We start from the raw sequence: 20,048 nt of genomic DNA on the forward strand, positions 1-20,048 counted from the left end.
ATTTAGGACATTATCTCAAATAAAAATTAAGTTGTAACAAAGCAAAAGGAAAAGTTAAAATTCTGTTTAAGCACCAAATACTGTATTAGGTTAACTTTACAGATAAACAATATATTTTTAAGTTATAACAGAATTAGCAAGCATTCAAGCTAAAGCCTAGAGAGTTTAGGTTATCTGATGCAAGACTGCACAGATTTCCAATTATAATGTCCCTTCCACTCTACCATTCTACCTGTCATAAATTTAACCACAAACAACTTGAAAATTTAAAGATAAAATTGGTAGCAATTTATCTTAGTAATGTTACTGCTTGACAATGCGCAGTTGTATTTTATCTTAGTTCAGTTAATTCACAATTATAAACAAATCATCTACAAACATAAGACTCCCACAAAACAAATATTAAAAACTCAAAAGATGCTTCAAATAACATGAACTAAAACTTCACCAATTCATTCAGAAGTATCTATTTCATGCCCATTAGAAAATACAGATGGTGGGAGGCCAAAAGCACTAGCAAAGGAAAGATAAGGATCTTGCAGTATTTTCTTTCTGCTAAGTAATGGGGAAGAGAGGCAAAAAGAAAACAGAAAAGAGGGAAATTCTCTATTTTTCAAAAACGATGTGTCTAAGACAAATTCCTATAAAGTATTAAAATTTCTGTTTTTAAAATTGTACATATTATGTAATTGTAGTAAGTATGGGATTCTAGATTCCATATGGTGACTCATTCTTTTGTGGCACACTTTTTCAAAGGTCCTACTTTTTATGTTAAATTCTTAGAATAATTCCTTCCTATAGCATTGTCTAGCAAAAATCTGACAATAACCAGTACTGCATATTTCCAATGGTATACCACTATCATTATTTTAAAGTTACTCTGCCAGAACACAGTCAATACAGTGCTACTTTTAAATCTCATTCCTCTAATGGGAAGCTTGGAGAGTAGGGTGACATGACAAGAGTAATGCAACCACAAAAAGGGTTTCTAGCTTGCTTAACATCTTTTGGGCAGAGCTACACATTTCTGGTTCAAAATGGAGTTAACCACCACACAAATTATTACATAGTAAATCAATACTTTAAAATATTAATCCACTTGTGTTTCACGCAGTTATACTTGCCAACTGTAGGCACAATCTTCTCTGTAAGGCTACAAGCAATGTTAATGATCATCTTCATCTAATCCTAGGCTCACTATCCACACAAAATAAGACTTATGAACACTGGAATAATTATTCCATTTAACAGTTTTCTGATTTAAAAAAAGGCTTTCTAATTACAAGTTACTTTACTGAAGAATAAAAGTTACATTTTTATTGATGTTAGATATTAACAATAGAGATTTCGAATTGTAAATGGTGTCCATATATTTCAGTTTGTAAAAGGCCTCAGGAGCACTGAATGCCAATAAATATCTTACTGATTGTTGCTTCATTGGTAAATAAAGTTCTGAAAAAGGCTGCAAACACTTCCCAATGATTAAGATACCAAATGCTTGAGGACTAGTAGCATTTGTAAGCACAGCTGATACAGAGTAGAACACCCAGTGTTCAAAGGTAACATTAGTGATTATGTCAGACATACTAGAACGTTTCAATGACTGATTTAAAGGCACATCTAGATTAGCACAAGCGGAGAACTAGGAGTGGTCTGCCTACAGATACATTTAGTATCCATACATATTTTAGTATTTTACTTCCAAAATAAAATTCTGTTCTATATGTTTGGGGGTAGGATTGAGATTAGATTCTTTAAAGTCAAATACATCCCATTAAATCAAAGATGAGTTTCTAAAAAATTGGTATTTGAAAACATTTCATACTGTAAAACATTACTTTGTATAGCTAATTATCAAAAATGATGATCTTTCAAAATAACAAGTGAGTTTAGCATCTTAATACAGGAAGTTTGGGTGTGGAATAAGGGTAATTTTAAGATATGAAATAAAACAGTACATCCAGCTTACATTCATATAGTGCTACACATTTTCTTTTCTTTTCTTTTTTTTGAGATGGAGTCTTGCTGTGTCACCCAGGCAGAAGTGCAGTGGCATGATCTCGGCTCAATGCAGCCTCCATCTCCCAGATTCAATTGATTCTCCTGCCTCAGCCTACCAAGTAGAGCTGGGATTACAAGCGTGCGCCACCATGGCTGGCTAACTTTTGTATTTCTAATAGTGACAGAGTTTCACCATACTGGCCAGGCTGGTCTCGAACTCCTGACCTCAAGTGATCTCCCCGCCTTGGCCTCCCAAAAATGCTGGGATTACAGGCGTGAGCCACCATGCCCAACCCAGTGCTACACATTTTCAAAAGCATCTAGTTAGCTGATCATAATCATAAATATAGGAATAATACCTGCCCTGCCCACCTCTTTTATAAATTAGTAAACCCAAGGAGACACACTGACTAGATCAAGGTTCCATGGTAGGTGGTGAAGGCGGGCCTGAAGTCTAGACCCTGACTCTTCCTTCTATACCTTCTATAGTGTCCTTTTGTACCTTCTAGAGAAATAACTGCTAAAATTTTCCACTCTTCACTTCTCTCCTCCTTCACCCTCACTTTTTTTTCTCTTTTTTTTTTTTTTTGAGATGGAGTCTCACTCTGTCTACCCAGGCTGGAGTGTAGTGGCACAATCTCAGCTCACTGCAATCTCGGCCTTCTGGGTTCAAGCGATTCCCCTGCCTCAGCCTCCCGAGTAGCTGGGACTACAGGTGCACACCACCACGTCTGGCTAATTTTTTGTATTTTAGTAGAGATGGGTTTCACACATGTTGGCCAGGATGGTCTCGATCTCCTGACCTCGTGATCCATCGGCCTCAGCCTCCCAAAGTGCTGGGATTACAGATGTGAGCCACTGCGCCCGGCCTCTCTTTTTTGAAATGATTTTCATCAGTTCAAAGTATGTTTAAAATGTGACTGCAAGTAGTCATCTGTCATGTCAGACTGTTATCAGTCTTCAGAAACTGTTATCTTAACAATACCTTCCTGGAAAACCCACAACATCTACCATTAATTACTACCATAAACTAGAAAGGAGAAAGGAGAGAGAAAAACAAAACTAAGGGTGGGCACAGTGGCTCACGCCTGTAATCCTAGCACTTTGGGAGGCCGAGGCAGGCAGATCACCCTAGGTCAGGGGTTCGAGACCAGCCTGGCCAACATGGCAAAACGCTGTCTCTACTAAAATACAAAAACTTTTTTTTTTTTTTATAAAAAATTTGGTGGCAGGCACCTGTAATCCCAGCTACTTGGGAGGCTGAAGCAGAAATGCTTGAACCCAGGAGGCGGAGGTTGCAGTGAGCCCAGAAAGCGCCACCGCACTCCAGCCTGGGCAACAGAGACTCCGTCTCAAAAAAACAAAAACAAAACTAAACTAAACTAAAGCTAAGTAAGTGCTTATTTATAACAATACCTATTTTTAGAAAAAATACTTTTAGCAAAGATGATCTAAAATTGGGCATTAAAATATATTTAACATGTACTCATAACCTTATCAGTAGAAAAAAGTTATGTCAACCACACTGGAGATCATTTTGCTAACATGAACTTATCCTACTGATACATTTTAAAAAAGACACCAAGACATATATATATAAAACATTCACTACCACAAAGCTGTTCATAACAAAAAGGTAGAAAAACATTTAAAGTCCATGCATTAGCTGATTAGAAATGATACATAGTTCTTCCATAAATAGTTCTTCCAAACAACAGAACACTATGACTCCATTAAAAATAGAGATATCTGTTTGTGTTGATAGAGAAATAAATGCCAAAAAAAAAAATAGGAGTACGAAGAAAACTGTAGAACAGGGCGTAAACTGGGCTGGAATATGAAATAATATGGAATAAATTTTTTTTCCTCAAAAGGACATACAAGAACCTGTTAACAATAGTTACCTCTAGGGAATGGGGTCAGGGAGAAGAGGCTTTTTTCATTTAATACCTTTCTGTACTGTTGAAATTTTCTAACCACTTTCATGTACTATGCATTCTTTCTTAAAATGAAAGTCACTGGGGACTGATTATCTTGTGGAATTATGAGACATTTTCATTTTCTTCCTCTAAATTTTGATTTTTAAGAAAACCTAGTACTTGTTACTACTTTATAAGCTGTAATTTTGAAAAATTCAGTGTTTTAGGGGGTACATATTTATCTTATCTGAGATGGAAAACAACACTAGAGAGACAGAAAGACTGTACACAGAGTATGAATGGGCTAAAACAAATTAAAAACAAACTCTAGCAACTTTTATAGCAAGTTGACCCTCACCTACATATTTGTATGATTTAGTTGATAAAATTGCTCATAGTTGTAACGAATATTCAATGCCTCAGATTTGCTGAAATAATTCTCTTTTATATTTTTCTAGAACATGGTGGGAAATGTCCCATACAACAGAAAACTATAATTTGAGACAGAGTAAAGAAATAACTAACTACAACATTACCAGTATTTTCACCAAAAAAACCTTAACAACAACATAGTAAAAACATGAAGTAATTACTAGATTTTTTTATTCCAGGCAATCAAAAGCTTATTTTCAATGAGTATTACTGTCTGAACAAATTTTTCCCCTCAAAACAATTCTACCACCATTTCTTTAAGTATTGCCGTCATCTACTTAGTTATGTAGACTCTAAGTCAGAGATTCTCACAGCAGTGGAGATGGGGATAGAAGCCTGGAAAGAGGGGTCCTACTTTAGGGTGAAAGATGGTTACTGTGCCAAGGGCTCACCATCCCTCTCCTCCAATAAAATTAAGTTACTTAACTTTGTTGTTACTCTCAGGAATTCTGGGGTATAAAAAGGTTAAGAATCTACTGAAATTAAAATTAGCAATTCACTACAGTAGTAACAATTCAGAAGTAAAATGATATCATAGAAAATAAGGACCGGGAACAGTGGCACACGCCTATAATCTCAGCACAAGACAGGAGGATCACTTAAGGCCAGAAGTTCGAGACCAGTCTGATCAACATATCGAGACCCTGTCTCCACACACACACAAAAAAAGCCGGGCATGATGGCACATGTCTATAGTCCCAGCTACTTGAGAGGCTCTGAGGGAAGGATTGATCACCTGAGCCCAGGAGTTTGAGGTTGTAGTGAGCTATGATTTGCGCCACTGCACTCCAGCCTGGGCAACAGAGAGACACTCTGTCTCAAAAAAAAGAAAGAAAGAAAAAGAAAATAAGCACTAGGAATCTAGGAATACAGAAGGCTGGGTTCCAGTCTAAACTGTGCCATAGATGAATTGCACGACCTAGGACAAAGTACGTAAACTCTCTGCTCACTTTCATTTTCTCTATGATCAAAAGATTTAGATTTCTTCAAGACCTAACTTTACTTTTATTATAAATTGCTCTAGAAACATAACACTACTAAGGAGTATGCAGCTAAATGCATGGGATATGTTTAAATTTATTTTTTTAAATCTAGGACTGTTAAAAAAATCTCAATTTGCAAAAACAATTTTTTGGGGTGCTACTTCATGAATTTCATACCTACATAATAACAGTTATTGTTCTAAGCCACAGAATAAGACAAACAGAACAAGCCCCAAGCAATGACTGGTACTTGAACAATTTAATCACTGCAATGAATTTTGAATGAACATCAAGCCAGGCAGGCATTTCTAGATAGCTGATTACTTTTCATAAAGACATGCTTAAGCTTCAATGGCAGTGTTTTATTTCTGAATTATTTAGAAACTGGTTAGTCTCACTTACCAGAATTATCTTAAAGTAATTCACTTATTTGTTTCTCCCACCAAACCTTTCCCACCTATTCAAGTACCCTGACTCTTAACTGCCAATGAATTAAGATTTTTAGGACTCTCACGCACTGGTGATCTTGACTACTTTTAAAATCTTAATAGCTCTGAAGTATAAACACGAAAAAAAATTCATTATTAGTGTCGAGAATTATTTGAAGCTTAAATTCACTGCAGTGAAACACATTTTGCTTAGAGTAGAAATTAACGTTTTCATGAGTAACATTTAACATAATCCTTCCTTAAAAAACAAAATCCAAATACACTCAAAAAATACTAAGCAAGGAGTCCATTTTAAAGAGAAATGGATAGGTGTGAAAGTGAATAAACAGATTACATACCCTCTTTGAAAGTACTAAAATACTTAAATAGAAAGAAGCAAATCCATTAATTTTCTCTTTATATCACAGAAATGTGGCCGAGGTGAAAAGACAGGTCTTGAATTGTGCCATGGATTTTTTTCCTTGAGAAGAAAGTCCCTTATGTGTTTACAAACACTAAAATACAAGACAAATTGTTCGTTCCCAAAGGTCCCTAGTACATTCCTTATAAAACCCAAAGGATTAACTATTTCTTCCTCTTATTTTTTCTCTCATTTTCCTCTTATTTTTGCAGTTAGTAAAACTGCAACTATCCTGTAATTTCCTTCCTTTAAGTGTGACTAGGAGAGCGTCCTTTTAGAAGGTTGGTAAATAATTTTAAGGGATAATAAGCAATGAGAAATATTGCCAAAAAGTATTAAGCAAGGGAGCATATGCCATTTATTCTAAGTACATTAAATACGGTTTTAATGTTACCACAACTGAAGAACCAATATATACTTCCTATTATGGACTAAGATAATCAGATCAAATATAAAAAATTAGTATATCCTATTCTCATCTAAAGCACTTTGTATTCAAGAATTAAATATTTTTCTGGAAAAACATGGTCAGGGTCATGCTCTTGTAGGAAGCATCAATTTTTTTTTTTTAAAAGCCCAGAAGCATAATACCTACATTTTTCTCTGGAGACATACTTCTTCAATAACCTGTTTTCCCCCTCAGATTTAACAAATAGATATATACTGTTGCTTTGCACTTACTGTTACTTCACAAGCTATCCTTAAATCCTCAGATTTATTTGATCAAAAGCACAATAATTCAGCATCTGGATTATTTCATCACATGCTTTTATATTGGCTTCATAAAGAATGAATCTACTGAGAGCTCAAAGTAAAAGCCAACCAAGCATTTCTCCTTTGTCTAATTGTTTAAAACCACTGGTCTCAAAAATCGTCATAATTATTCAAGTATTGAGGCCAGGAAAACTATAAATCAATTGTACTTTTCACTTCTTCACCTGTCTTAGATTTTTTTGTAGGACACAGATCACGAAAGGTCCTCTAACTCTTCCCCAATTCACTATACATGAAACTACAAGTAACTGAAGAATATAGAAGATAAATTGTTTAAAGATACCAGTTCATTAAATAAACATTAAAAACAAAATTCCAGTTCTTTCCTTCTTGAAGTTGAACAATCCATGCGTTCCCACAAAACATTCCATTCTCCAACTGATAAAATATTTAAGAAAACTAAAACATACATTAGAAAATATTAGGAAATGACTAGTGAATCAAAGTATTTTTTTCCTTTATCTTACAATAATGCAACCATCTTTAATTTTTAAAACAAAAAAGTTGACATAATTTCTTTTACATATTAGATTTTTTAGTTCCCTCGGCAATAAAATTTATTTTTTAAAAACACAGAAATTTTAAATTTAAGTTTTTTTAACTTAAATTTCTCTGTATAAGCTATTTTCCTTCAGTAATATCTTGCCTTAGTATATGACTACACACCTCAAAGCTCAAACCATCCTGAGCAACACCATGAGAGAAGAAACCACATTACCTATGTAGCACATTGCTGCTTACCCGATATTCACTGAAAGGGGTCCACTGAAGACACTAACTGACAAAACGTATAAATCCAGCTACACACAACTCCTTAAACATGAAGGAAACAAACACTTAAGAATAAGAACCTCACCAGGACTAAAATCCAGGTACCGATTCTCAGTCTACTGGAACAAACGCAGTCACATTTTGGGGAAACAGAAAGTACTACGTTCTCCAACTCATGTGCCTGGAAATACAATTCTTTAACCACCAAGAGCAAAAGAAATGAAAATAAATCTAAGATCTAAATTTAGTTGTAAATTAGAGATATTGAATGTTTTAAAAAGAATACTGGCAGCAAACAGTCCTGTCTGCTACAGCAAAATCTCACCCTCCTTCCTAAATCTGTTTTGGGGTGCCTGTGAAACCACGAAAATGGCAATTCAAGCAAGAGAATGCCTTATCAATCAAAATTTACAGTGGCTTATTTCAAAGGAGTCATAAAAAAATCCAAATACATCATCTCGAACTCTCAGGAATAAAGAATACTGAAATTCTTCCACGGGTAAGGAAAAACGGAAACAAAACAAATCCCACAAAACTTCAGATATTTTAAACATTTTTTAAACTTCCAGTTATTTAAAGTTCCAGTAGCGTATACTTAGTTCCGATTAATGATAAATCAACAGCAGTTGTATGCCCGCCAACTGCGGCCCAAATATGTAAAATCAAAAAAAGGGGCTGTAGGAACTTGTTTACTATAAAACGAGCAAAAAGAAACAAGAAAAAGCTTCTCCAGTGAAAGAAAAATTAGAAGAGAAAGAAGACAAGAATAGGTAGCCTTGATTTGGAAAGGGGGTGGGGGGAAGCCTGGAAAGTGAAGGTGGTGGGGGAGGTGGAAAAGCAGCTCAGAGGTTGTACCTTGGGGAGCGGGAGATGGAACTGTCTGGATAAATGGGCAGACTCCCCCCAACCTGGAGGGCTGGATTGCGGCTGGCCAGGTTAATTTATCCACTCTCATTTTACCACGATCATGAAAATTACAGAGTTAATCAAAGGCCGTCAGCCTTACGTTTTCCCCACTAACACAGACTGGATGTCAGTCGCAAATGGATGGGGGTGACGCGGAAGGGCGCAACAGCATCTCGGTTAGGAAGGGAAAAAACTTCGCAAGAGGAAGCAGCAGCTTCTCTCCTGGCCCGTAGCACCGGCCGGCGAAGTTGCGCCACAGGCACCCCTTCCCCGGCGGGCGCCCCCTCCCCCTCGCACCGCACTACTACGCTGCACTACCCTTCAAACTGCCCCCGAAGTCCAAGTACGCCTCCGCTTCCTCCTACCCCCGGACCCATCCCAACTAAGTTCCAGGCGAAGCTCCCGCCCAGAGCATGGCCTGTTCCGGACAACAGGTGGGCAGCGGCGCCAGCAGGGCCGGGCCTCTCCTGGCCAGGCCCACTCCACTCCTCCCCGGCCCAGGGCCGGGGGCGCCCGGCTCCGGGACAGGGAGGGGGAGCTCGCTCCCTTACCTCCGCCATATTTGCCGTACTGCCGGGTCACATCTCCGCGGCGGCCGCAGCTGGGTCACGGCCAGAACCCGGATGTGAGACTCAGCAACGGGACCCGGCCGCTGCCGTCTCTGCCGCTCCCGCCGCCACTGCCTCGGCGGGAACGCGCAGGAGCCGCCCGAGCGCGCCCACCACACCCCACTCCGCCCCCTCGCGGCGCCCCGGCTGGGCTGGACTGGAGGGAAAAGGCCAGCGAGCACGCGCCGGAGCAGGGGCGCGCGCGCGGCCCCGCGGCCAGCCCTCCCCGGAAAGAGCGGAGGGGGCGGAGACAAGGTGGGTGTGGGAGGAGATGGGCAACCCCGCGGGGCGCTTCGCTGGCTCCAGCTGATCCGCCACTCCAGGCGGAGGGGGTTGTCTACGGATCAGAGAGGTCAAGGAACAGTGGCAAAGGAGCCACATCCAGCATTGACACAGCAGAGGAAAAATACGTAATATTTTACATGTAGGTCGTTTTTGAAATGCATTTGCTGAAAAACGGATGTTGCTGTGATGCAACGGCGGCAAGAACTGTGCTTTGAAAGCGGTTATGCCTTGACAAATATTTCTCCATCAGTAGATTCCCGACAGGAAATGTAAAATTCTATATCCCCAAATCTCTAGAGAGGTCAGAGCAAAAATTAATGGAAGGGGTTATGATAGGCAGTCTGCCATCCTCATGTCATTTGCGTTTTCTCACACACTTCTGTCATGCCAGTGGCAACATAGTTATGTACTGGTTGAATTTTGCACAACTAGACAAAATTTAAAATACTGAAAATTGACTGTTTTATGGATATCATCTATTTAGTAGCATGGAGGGAGAACCTACTTATTTGCAATGCCTGAAATGCCGGTAACTTGAAAGTTTAATGTATTGGCCTACAGCTGCCAATTGGCCATGATGCCAATGCTGATGATGACCAGAGCCAATGATTTCAAAGTAACCAACATGTTTCACTTCCATTATACTAAGGCACATACTGAATAACACAAAGGTGACATTAAAACAGTCACTAACATATTTTACTAAACCAGTTTGAAAGTCTTTATTTCAAAAGACTGGAATTTTTTTCCTAATCTTCAAGGGTTCCTCTTAATGCAGTTTCAAAAGTGGCTACCAAAATCAACCATTTAAATACGAGAATTATTCATTCCTTCCAAATAATGTGAACCAATGCTACAATACATTGCATAAATGTGTACATATACATTTTTTCTTAAAGTTTATACTTATAATGCAATATAGGGGAGGCTATTAAATTATTTATATTCCCTTAAAATTCTAGACTCTTATCAAGCATTTTCCTATTTCCAAAGATTCAACGTTAATTTGAAACTGTTATGTCCAATAATAATCTGTGCATGAATAAACTGCATTTACAGATATATGAAGTAGCTGCTAAGTGAAAGGACATTACCTGGTAATTTGACAGGAAAAGAGTCCACAGACAGTCTGTAAACCAATTAAACATAAACATCTGATGCACATTTTCTACTGAAAGAAAAGCAAGGGAAAGAAGAGAAAGGAAAACTTTAAGGTTCCCAAATCTACAAACAATTTTTACCATTAACTGTACTGTACAGTATTTTCATTTTATTTTTTAGAAAACTTACATAAAAGTGTTTTTCAGGATTCCTTGGGGGAATAAATATTTTAGCAGAGGTATATAGTTTCTAAGAGTTACCCTGTTGAATTATGTCAATCCTTTGGACTTGAAATAAAAATGACTTTTTAAAAGTGTCAGTTCATATCCAAATAGTTTTCAATCAATACACTTAATGAAAAGAGCTGAAGGCAAAGAACAATGGATATACATGGACCAGAGGTGGGTACAGACACAATTAGGGGCCTAGAGGTACAAACTCAGGCTTTATACCATGGAGATGAAGGAGGGTTTTCCATTAACATATGAAAGCTAATTTATGAAATTTGGCTACCAAAGGAAAATTAAAAGTGTTACAATACAAGGTACAGAAATAACTTGCTTAAGTACACTGAATCTTTGATTCTTCAGTTAAACTACCAACAGAAATCCCAACTGTGATAAAGAGCAGGGGATCATAGTCTATTAACCTACTGAATGAATCCTAAACTTGTCAGGAAAATGGAAGTCTGAAACATTTCTGAATGGGTATCTATCTTACTGTTACATAACTTTTTAAGTTTATTAATATTGTGTATCAATATTACTAGTTTTAAATGGTATTATTGAGGGAAAAAAACTCTCTACATTTTTCCCCTTCCCCTTTTTATAAATGTGGATTCAGTGGGTTTTTTAGGTTCAGATATTATAAAAAAGAAACAGCTCTAATACTGCAATTCATAGGTAACACATTACCACTGAATTCAGTATCCTTCCACTATTATTTTATTTTAGTGATACACCTAACTGTAAAATTTTCAGGAGCCACCTTACGGAATGAAAAGTCTTTCTCAAAACGCTTACTTACCCTCTTCAGTATTAAATATATAAAAATTAACTATTCACTAGTTATAGAATTTTAGTGTTGGATGGGACCTTAGAGATCTTTTAGTCAATTCTCTACCCTGTCAAGATAGTAATCTCTCATCATGCTTCTACTACCAGGCTTTTTGCCTATGTTTAAACACCTCCAGTGACTCACTATATCTCATAAAAAGGCTGCTCTTTTCAAAAAAAGTTCAAATGTTTAAAACATTCTTTCTTTTATTATGCCAGAATCTACCTCCTTGTTGTTTCCATCCATTACCCTTAGTTCTTCAGCACTTTGGATTAATTCAACAGATATCTTCTTTGTATCCAAATGCAAACAGTTAATATTTATACTTGGGTTAACAAAAAAAAATTATTTTTAAAGCCTATTCATACTAGAAGAGTTGAAAATAGGACATGAGAGAGCTAAAGGCATGAGAAAATGCACCGTTGTGTCTGCTTAAAATTATTACACTTTGTTATTTATTAATGTGATATCCAAAACAGTAGTTCTGTTGGAATTGTGTATAAAATTTTTAAACTAAAAAAGTGTACTGAATTACAATTTTATGTGAGGTTTGTGATTAATGTCCCAAAACAAAAAGCCACTATACAAAGCCTGAATAAATGCCTCTTCAGCTCCTATTCCCCACCTAAAAGCCTCCTTATTTTCAGGCAAAGTAACATTAATTTTTATGACATTAAGCTACTCAAAACTGCTATTATATTGATAAATCATTTGTAAGCAATTTACTGAATCTTCCATTCAAAAGTTATTGAACAATTCTATAGAGGCTATAAGGCGCACGCACACACAAACCCCTCAGTTATTATTATGCTTTTAACAAAAGCATTTAGGAGCACAATCTTACTTCAACCAGTACCTTAAACGAACCAATGAACAAACTTCTTTGGCAATTTACATATACCTAAGAAATATAACCTTTTATTCAGTACCAACACCTGATTCAAATACAAGTCACATATATATATACTATATAAACCTATCTGTTATGCAATCCAAAAAGGTACCTCTCAAAATGCACCAAGAAAATACTGTACTTGTAACAATTTAGACTCTGGGGTTAGCTGACTGAAATAGATTAATACAACACATCCAAAACTAAAAAATTCTATATCTAACAATTTTCAGCGTCCATGAGTCTCTTTTGAGATTAGTTTATAAACTATTTCCTGAAATTTTTATTTAAAAGCAACAGCCTACACCATGTCTTTATGATGTGGTGGTAAAATTTTATGGATAATTACAAATTTGGTTGAAAATACCTACATCTAAAAAACTTAGCCTATTACATTTGGAAGCCCCACATCTATAGTGACAATCAGCATCATCTTTCGTTAGTTTCATTTTTTGTTATTAATGCCACTCTAAAACACATATAGGCTTTTGGTTCTTCAAATAACAGTTTTGGATTTTCTTTCCATAATTTTTACAGTTTTATCCAGTGACCCCATTTTATCAGAATATTACAAACTATGATTATGGTTTTTACATTGATGACATGTTATTTTTATCTCACCCAAATTCTGGAAATTTTTGGCCCATCAGTTCTCAAACACTGGAACATATAAGAAGAGTAATATAATCTTATATTACTTGAGGGAGTTTGGATTTTCCCTCCCTTAATCTCCAAGTGTACCCCTGCCTACCAGCATCACATCCGTCTTGTCTGCATTGAACCTCAACCAGTTGGTTCTTAACCACGTCCGAAACTCAGCCAGGCACTGGGAGAATCGAGCGACCACACCATCTGGATCAAAGGAAAGAGAGCCTCAGTAGCAAGGAGACAGAAACGATGATACAAGCTCACCATCCACCCTGTTTCGCATTTTTAAAAAGATGGTCGGGAATCAGGACAAGGATCCCATGACAATTTTAGAAAAACATTTAATGAGCCTTAAGTCATGCAATTTGTAACTAATGATAAAGGAATAAAAGCGACCCAATAAATAGGTCGCCTCATTCCACCCATAAGTGAAGAAGGTTCAGTCAACTCCGGGTCATCTTGGTGAAGCGGCCTCAATAGCCAAGTCAATCTTGTAATTACATAAGTTCTTCTGCAGAAATGCAGAATTCTAGCGTTGGAGGAAGCTTTAAATAGGGAAAACTGAAGCCCAGAGAGGGATAGTGACTCGCTCAAGGTTACACAGCATGCAGGGACCACAGATAGGCTCCAGGCCAGGGACCTAGCCACTACAAGCTGAAAGAACAAGAGTAAAGAGCGGCGGGCATCTGTCCCAAGGGATCCTCCCACGCGCTAGGAGGACCTCGTTTCCTTACAGTAATACCCTATTCGAGTCTCTCCTCCCTCCCCGACTCCATCCGAAAAGGGCAAGTTGGCCCAGGGCGCTGCTCACCATAAAGGCTGCAGTGCAAGCGGGAGCCTCCCGAGGATGGGACACAAGTGAGGGAAATACAGGAGAAAGAGGCGGAGCCACAGCAGGGTGGTCAGCTTAGCCCCACCCCAACTGGGATCAGGGACCGAAGCGAACGGGGCGAGGCGAACTCACTCCGCAGCGGATTCCCAGCGCGGCGCCGCCACCGCGAAGGCAAAAAGGCGGCGCTGGGAGGGAGTCGACGGCCAGGGGAGGGAGCTGCGCATGCGCCTTTGGCAGCCGGCGGCGAGCAAGCCAGGCGCGTTCTGCGGCAGCCCCTCCCCGGAAGTTAAGGGTCTTCCGGGCGGTACACTGCCGTGGGGGAGGGGAAGGAGAGAAAGGGGACTGAGGACACCTCAGGAGCCCCTCATCCCAAACTGGAATAGAAGGGGAGAGATGGCTTGTGGAGGCTGCACTTACAGCCGCTGCCGCCGCTGCCGCCGCCACCTTCGCTGCTGCCGCCACCGCCTGAAGAAGCCCCATCCATCCGCCTGCAGCCGGGAGACTCAGAGCCTGGGAGGGGCCTGAGGCCCGGGCCGCCCGCCTCCTTCTTCCAGTCGTCGTCCGGAGCTTCCTCCAGCTCCACCAACCCTCTGCCCTCCCCTCCGCCTCCGCCCTCCTCCTCGGCCTCGTGCCGCCAGCCAACCGCGCGGCCGCTTGTTGAGCCAGGGCTCCACCGTCGCCATGACGCCCGGCAAACATTCCGGAGCCTCGGCCAGAGCCGCTAACGCAGGAGCTTGGGGGTACAGGGACTTCAGAGGCGGCCAAAAAAGGGGTGGTGGACCACTCCCCAGCTGGTCGCCACCATGCCAGTCTCTCCGGCAGGCAGTCACAAGCAGCAGAACTTCGGGTTGTAAGTTCCGACGCTAAAACCGTAGTCCATCCCCCTGGGACCCGGAGGGAGCCCTTCTATTAATAGATACCATTTCTGGATTTGGAAAGGGGCCCTACCCTAACTGGGTTCAGTCTGTAGACCTTGAAGCTCCTAGGCCACAATGTCTCCTTTATCGACCTACCGCAGTCTTTAAAAGAATCTCTACTGGGCTGGGCGCGGTGGCTCACACCTGTAATCCCAGCACTTTGGGAGGCCGAGGGGGGTGGATCACCTGAGGTCAGAAGTTAGCGTCCAGGCTGGCCAACATCATGGTGAAACCCCGTCTGTACTAAAAATACAAAAAGTTAGCCGGACGTGGTGGCGCATGCCTGTAATCCCAGCTACTTGGGAGGCTGAGGCAGGAGAATCGCTTGAACGCGGAAGGCGGAGGTTGCAGTGAGCAGAGATCGTGCCGTTGCACTCCAGCCTGAGCAACAGAGCGAGACTCTGTCTAAAAAATAAGATAAAATAAATCTCTATTGCTGTGCTTGCTCTGTGAGAAAAGACCTGGTTTAGAACCATCCTTCTAGCACTTCTAGTTTGTTAAGGCCTGCAATCTCTCAAGCTTGATGCTTTCATGCTGTGCCCAGACGTTCAAGAGCCTCAGCTTCTGTGAGCCACCAGGCCGAACATTGCTGTGCTCTGTAGTAGAGGTATTTTATTGTCGTCTCGTCAATACCATCTTACCTTAAAACTAATTCCTGCTTCCAACATTCTATTGTTATGCAGCAGTTGAACAAGACTGTAGAAAAGCACACAGCTGTGTGGACTTGTCTTACTTTAAATGGTTTCTTAGCGCTGCCCGTAATGCTGCCCACTGAGTTCCCCAAAAATTCCCTAATTAATTTGTTTTCTCTTCCCCTCTCCAATCTCCTCCACCTCAGCTAATCTTTCTTCAGCGGAACTTGTTAAGAGTTCTTGGGAGAGAACCTTGCATTCTCTCTTGAATATGGTACTCACGCTTTTGTCCATCCTACCACTCCACCAAAACAGCTTCTATGAAAGCCAGCAATAGCCATGCAACCAAATACAATGGCTGATCCACAGTTTCATTCTTTTTGAATGAAGCAGTGTCGGTCGGGTTTATCGCTTCTCGAGCTTTGAAAAGCTTTATTTGGGTTCTCAGAAACCACTCTTCCTAGTTCTTGTCTTGGTTCATGGTTTCACCTTTCCCAGATCCTTTGCTGGTATCTGTTCCTCACTACCATAACTAAATACAGTCATGCATCGATGGTGATACCTTCTGAGAAATACCTTGTTAGGCAATTTCAGCATTTTGCAAATATCTTCTAGTGTACTTACACAAACGTAGATGTATGGGCTACTATACACCTAGGCTACAATTGTATAGTAGACTGTACACCTAAGCTATAGTAGGCTGTACATCTAGGTTTGTGTAAGTACACTAAATGGTGTTTGCATAATGATGAAAATGCATTTGTTGCTTCTAGGCTACCAACCTGCATAGCATGTTACTGTACTGAATACTGTAGGCAGTTGTAACACAATGCTAAGTATTTGTGTATGTAAACACAGAAAAGGTAATGTCTTGTGCTTGAATGTTGTGACAGCTACAACGTTGTTAGACAATAGGAATTTTTCAGCTCTGCTACCAGATCACCATTGTATATGTGATTCATTGTTGATGATCCAGGACTGTATTGGTATTGCTGGGTCAGTCCATAAACCTCTTCACTCTAATGTCTTTAATATCACCTGTAATGATGATTCACAAATGTTAATCTCTGGCTAAGACCTCTCCCAAGAAAACAGACTTTAAGAAAAAACACCTGCACTTATAAGTTAATAAACATCTCAAACCAAATATATAATATTTTCTGTCTTTTCTACTTAACTGCAATCTTTCTTATTTTAGTAAATGGCAAATTCCACTCTTTCACTTACTCAGGGGAAAAACCTTGGGATTACCCTTGACTTCTATCTTATACCTCACTCCATAAGCAAATTTTACCATTTCTACCTGCCAAATAAATCCAGACTACCACTCCCATGTAAATCACTGTGTTACATTGTGATACCCACCTAAATAGTCTCCTTGCCAACACCCTCCAGGTAGTAATCAATGTGGTTCTGCTCAAAACATTTCTCAAGTTTTTTCCATTTCACTCAGTAAAACTCTTTACAGGGCCCCACAGGATCTCACTATGGATTCTTCCGCTTGCCTAATTACATCCCACGTTGTCCCACAACACATCTGGCACACTATATTCCCCCTTTGGAGCCTGTGCATATGCAGTTTTTTGGAATATTGTGCCCCCAGATAACCTCATGACTCACCTCCTTTAGGTGTCACTGTGTCAAAGAGTCCTTTAACCACCCCGTATAAAGTAATAATACTTCACCTTTGGAGCTCTTCAGTCCCTCACCTTTGCTTGAATTTTTCCATAAAATTTATTCCTGCCAGGCGCAGTGGCTCATGCCTGTAATTCCACCACTTTATGAGGCTGAAGTGGGCAAATTGCTTGAGCTTGGGAGTTCACAACCAGTGGGCAAATTACTTGAGCTTGGGAGTCCACAACCAGCCTGGGCAACATGGCAAACCCCCATTTCTACAAAAAATTGAGCCAGGCGTGGTGGCATGTGCCTGTAGTCCTAGCTACTTGGGAGGCTGAGGTGGGAAGATTACTTGAGACCGGGAAGGTGATGTTGTAGTGATCCGTGATCACTGCCATTGTACTCCAGCCTGGTGGACAGAGTGAGATTCCGCCTCAAAAAAAAAAAAAAAAAAAAAAAAATTTCTACAAGTTTATTGTGTACCTGCTTATTCATCCATCTTCACCTAAGGATAGTACTCCAAAAAGGCAGAGATTTTTGTTTTGTTCACTACTATATCCATTGCCTAGAATGAAGAAGGTGCTGAATAAATATTTGCTGAATGAATGAGTGTTTACTTGAGTAACATTTGTTACTGCTTATCTTGTATGGTTTTTGTTTTCACCTTAAGGTATGGAAATTTTAATGTAAAATTAAATTGAGTTTATTAAATTGAAAAATACAAAAACTGTCCAACTCTCATAGTATGATGTCTAAGAAAAATTCCTTTGGGAGTTTCTTAAATGTTGACAATTTCGTAACATCTATTAAGGAAAGAATGGGGTGGGAGACGGGAAGTAGTATAACCTTCACTTTTTGCAGTAGCCATGTTACCTAATTAAAACGAAGTTTCACAGACAAGTTTACAACCTTTTGGTTTGGCCTAATTTGTTATTTCTCATCTTCCTTCTTTTAGGACTTAATCCTGACCTTGGAAAGGATCTCATGAAGCAAATATTTGTCAGTTTTCCACTTTCTCTTTTCCTGTGTTAGGTTCTTGCCTTTAGCTTTACAATACTGGACAAGTCTCCCATTGCAATAAAAATAACTGCTGATTGTTCACCTCTTCATCCTATTTCTCTGTCCAGTGCCTTTATATTCCTTACATGTTCTTGTTTCCTTTTGATTCTTATTTAATGTTTTTTATCTCTGCTTACATTACTCACCTGTTCTTGAATGTTATCCATTTTTTCCATTAGAACCCTTAGCATATTAATCACAATTATTTTAAATTCATAGTCTTACAGTTATAAAATATCTGTCATATCCAAGTGTGGTTCTGATACTTGCTTTGTCTCTTCACACTGTTTTTGTACCTTTTGATATGCCTTACAATTTTTTGTTGAAAGCTGAACATATTGTATAGATAATATGAACTGAGATTAAATAGGCTGATAGTGTGTTTTATGTTTGTGTGGCTAGGAATCAGGCTATGTTTACTGTTTAGTTGTAAATGTGTAAGGCGTCAGTTTCCTCTACTGTCCTTGTTTCTGTCTTTTACAATTTCCCTAGGGACTCCTTAAATAGATTCAGCCTTGCAGTTCTTTCCATTGTAATCTAATTATTATACAGGAGCCCTGTAGATATGGTGGTAAAGCAGGATAGTGACTCCTTCACAGGTGGGAACTGGAGTGCACAGGCGCTGGCAGGGGTGAACTCCACTCACTCGCTGCTCCACCCCTCGAGGGAGGTAGAGCACAGGTGAGTGGGTGCAGGAGCCAGGGTGAGTGCTTTTGGGCACCTTCAAGAGCGAACTGCATACTCACTCCCCAACAGTATCTAGGGGAGGGTACCCACGACGCCCAAAACCCCAGAGGAGGTGTTATAGTGCCCTTTTAGCTTTGCCATCTACAGACAGCGTAAGTGTTAACAGCTCAGTGGAGGGTCAGCATGACAGCCTTTTGCACCCACACTCGTGGCACCTGAGTTCTTGTCCAGTGTCCAGGAGGAATGAGGTTGCATGAGAGTTGAAGCTGGTAAATGCAGGGGATTTTATTGCGTGAAAGTGGTTCTCAGTGGGAAGAGGAGCTGAAAAGGGGACGGAACAGGAAGGTAATCTTCCCCTGAAGTTCAGCTATCCCCAGCCAGATTCCTCTTCAAAGCTACACCATCAAGCTGTCCCTCTGAAGTCAAGCCACTTCTCTCTGACTTCCAACGTCCAGCTGCTTCTCTTTCTGCTGGCTGAGCCTGGGGTTTTTATGGGTGCAGGATAGTGGGACAGGGCGGGCCATGGGTGGTTTTGAAAAGGCAGCATTCAAGCAGGAAAACACAGATGTATGTTCTCACTTTGGGCCATGATTCCAGGCTTGAGGGTGGGGCCCTCGCCAGGAACCTGCCTTCTTCTGCCCAGAATTTCCCTGCTTCCTATTCCTATCAGTGGGAAGATGTAGGGGGAGGGGAAGGGTTGGACAATCCTATGATTAGCTGTTAGTGTTTTAATGGGCCCTTGTCCCTGGGATGAGACTTGAAAAGTGCTTTTCAGTACATTTTTTCTTTGGGGCGAAAAGATGGCTACTGGGGGCCAGAGTTGGGTATTTCCGTTCCCCCATGTCAGTTAGGCCCTGATAAAACTCTAGTTAGGCTCTGGTAAAGTAGTTGTCCTTGAGGGCAGGTGTTTGTTAAGGAGAACATAACATTCTAGGTGTATTTTAGAAAGATTACTTCCTATCCACCTGCTAGAACCATGAGGAAATTTTTCTTTAATCTTTATCCTGAGAACTTTGTGGGCACATGGAGGTAAAGCTCATGAAAGTGTAGGGGCCCCCCATGGGATCCCCAGAATATTT

At 40.1% G+C, this 20,048-nt stretch overlaps 2 protein-coding genes across 8 annotated transcripts in view; one reads left to right on the forward strand and one right to left on the reverse strand.

Annotated features, from left to right (window-relative positions):
• Positions 1-14,679, reverse strand: part of MIER1 (MIER1 transcriptional regulator) — a 62,628-nt gene extending 47,949 nt beyond the window's left edge. Inside the window, exons 1-3 of one of the 7 annotated variants that reach the window (XM_031011787.3) lie at positions 14,475-14,602; positions 13,329-13,429; positions 10,623-10,696 (exon numbers count right to left, since the gene is read on the reverse strand). In XM_031011787.3, coding sequence (XP_030867647.1) covers positions 10,623-10,696; positions 13,329-13,429; positions 14,475-14,541 — 242 coding nt within the window. In that variant the 5' untranslated portion in view covers positions 14,542-14,602. Of the gene's footprint in view, positions 1-7,814; positions 7,890-9,186; positions 9,467-10,622; positions 10,700-13,328; positions 13,430-14,189; positions 14,318-14,474 lie in introns of those variants that run through there. The other 6 variants (XM_063697845.1, XM_055350371.2, XM_031011789.3 and 3 more) reach the window with 6 other exon arrangements.
• Positions 14,680-14,700: 21 nt separating this feature from the next.
• The window catches only part of DNAI4 (dynein axonemal intermediate chain 4), a 117,462-nt gene continuing 112,114 nt past the window's right edge, over positions 14,701-20,048 (forward strand). Inside the window, 2 exon segments of the mRNA XM_031011786.3 lie at positions 14,701-14,817; positions 14,820-14,907. Coding sequence (XP_030867646.3) covers positions 14,739-14,817; positions 14,820-14,907 — 167 coding nt within the window. The 5' untranslated portion in view covers positions 14,701-14,738.

This window comes from Gorilla gorilla, chromosome 1, assembly GCF_029281585.2.
Source record: "Gorilla gorilla gorilla isolate KB3781 chromosome 1, NHGRI_mGorGor1-v2.1_pri, whole genome shotgun sequence".
NCBI classification, from domain to species: domain Eukaryota; kingdom Metazoa; phylum Chordata; class Mammalia; order Primates; family Hominidae; genus Gorilla; species Gorilla gorilla.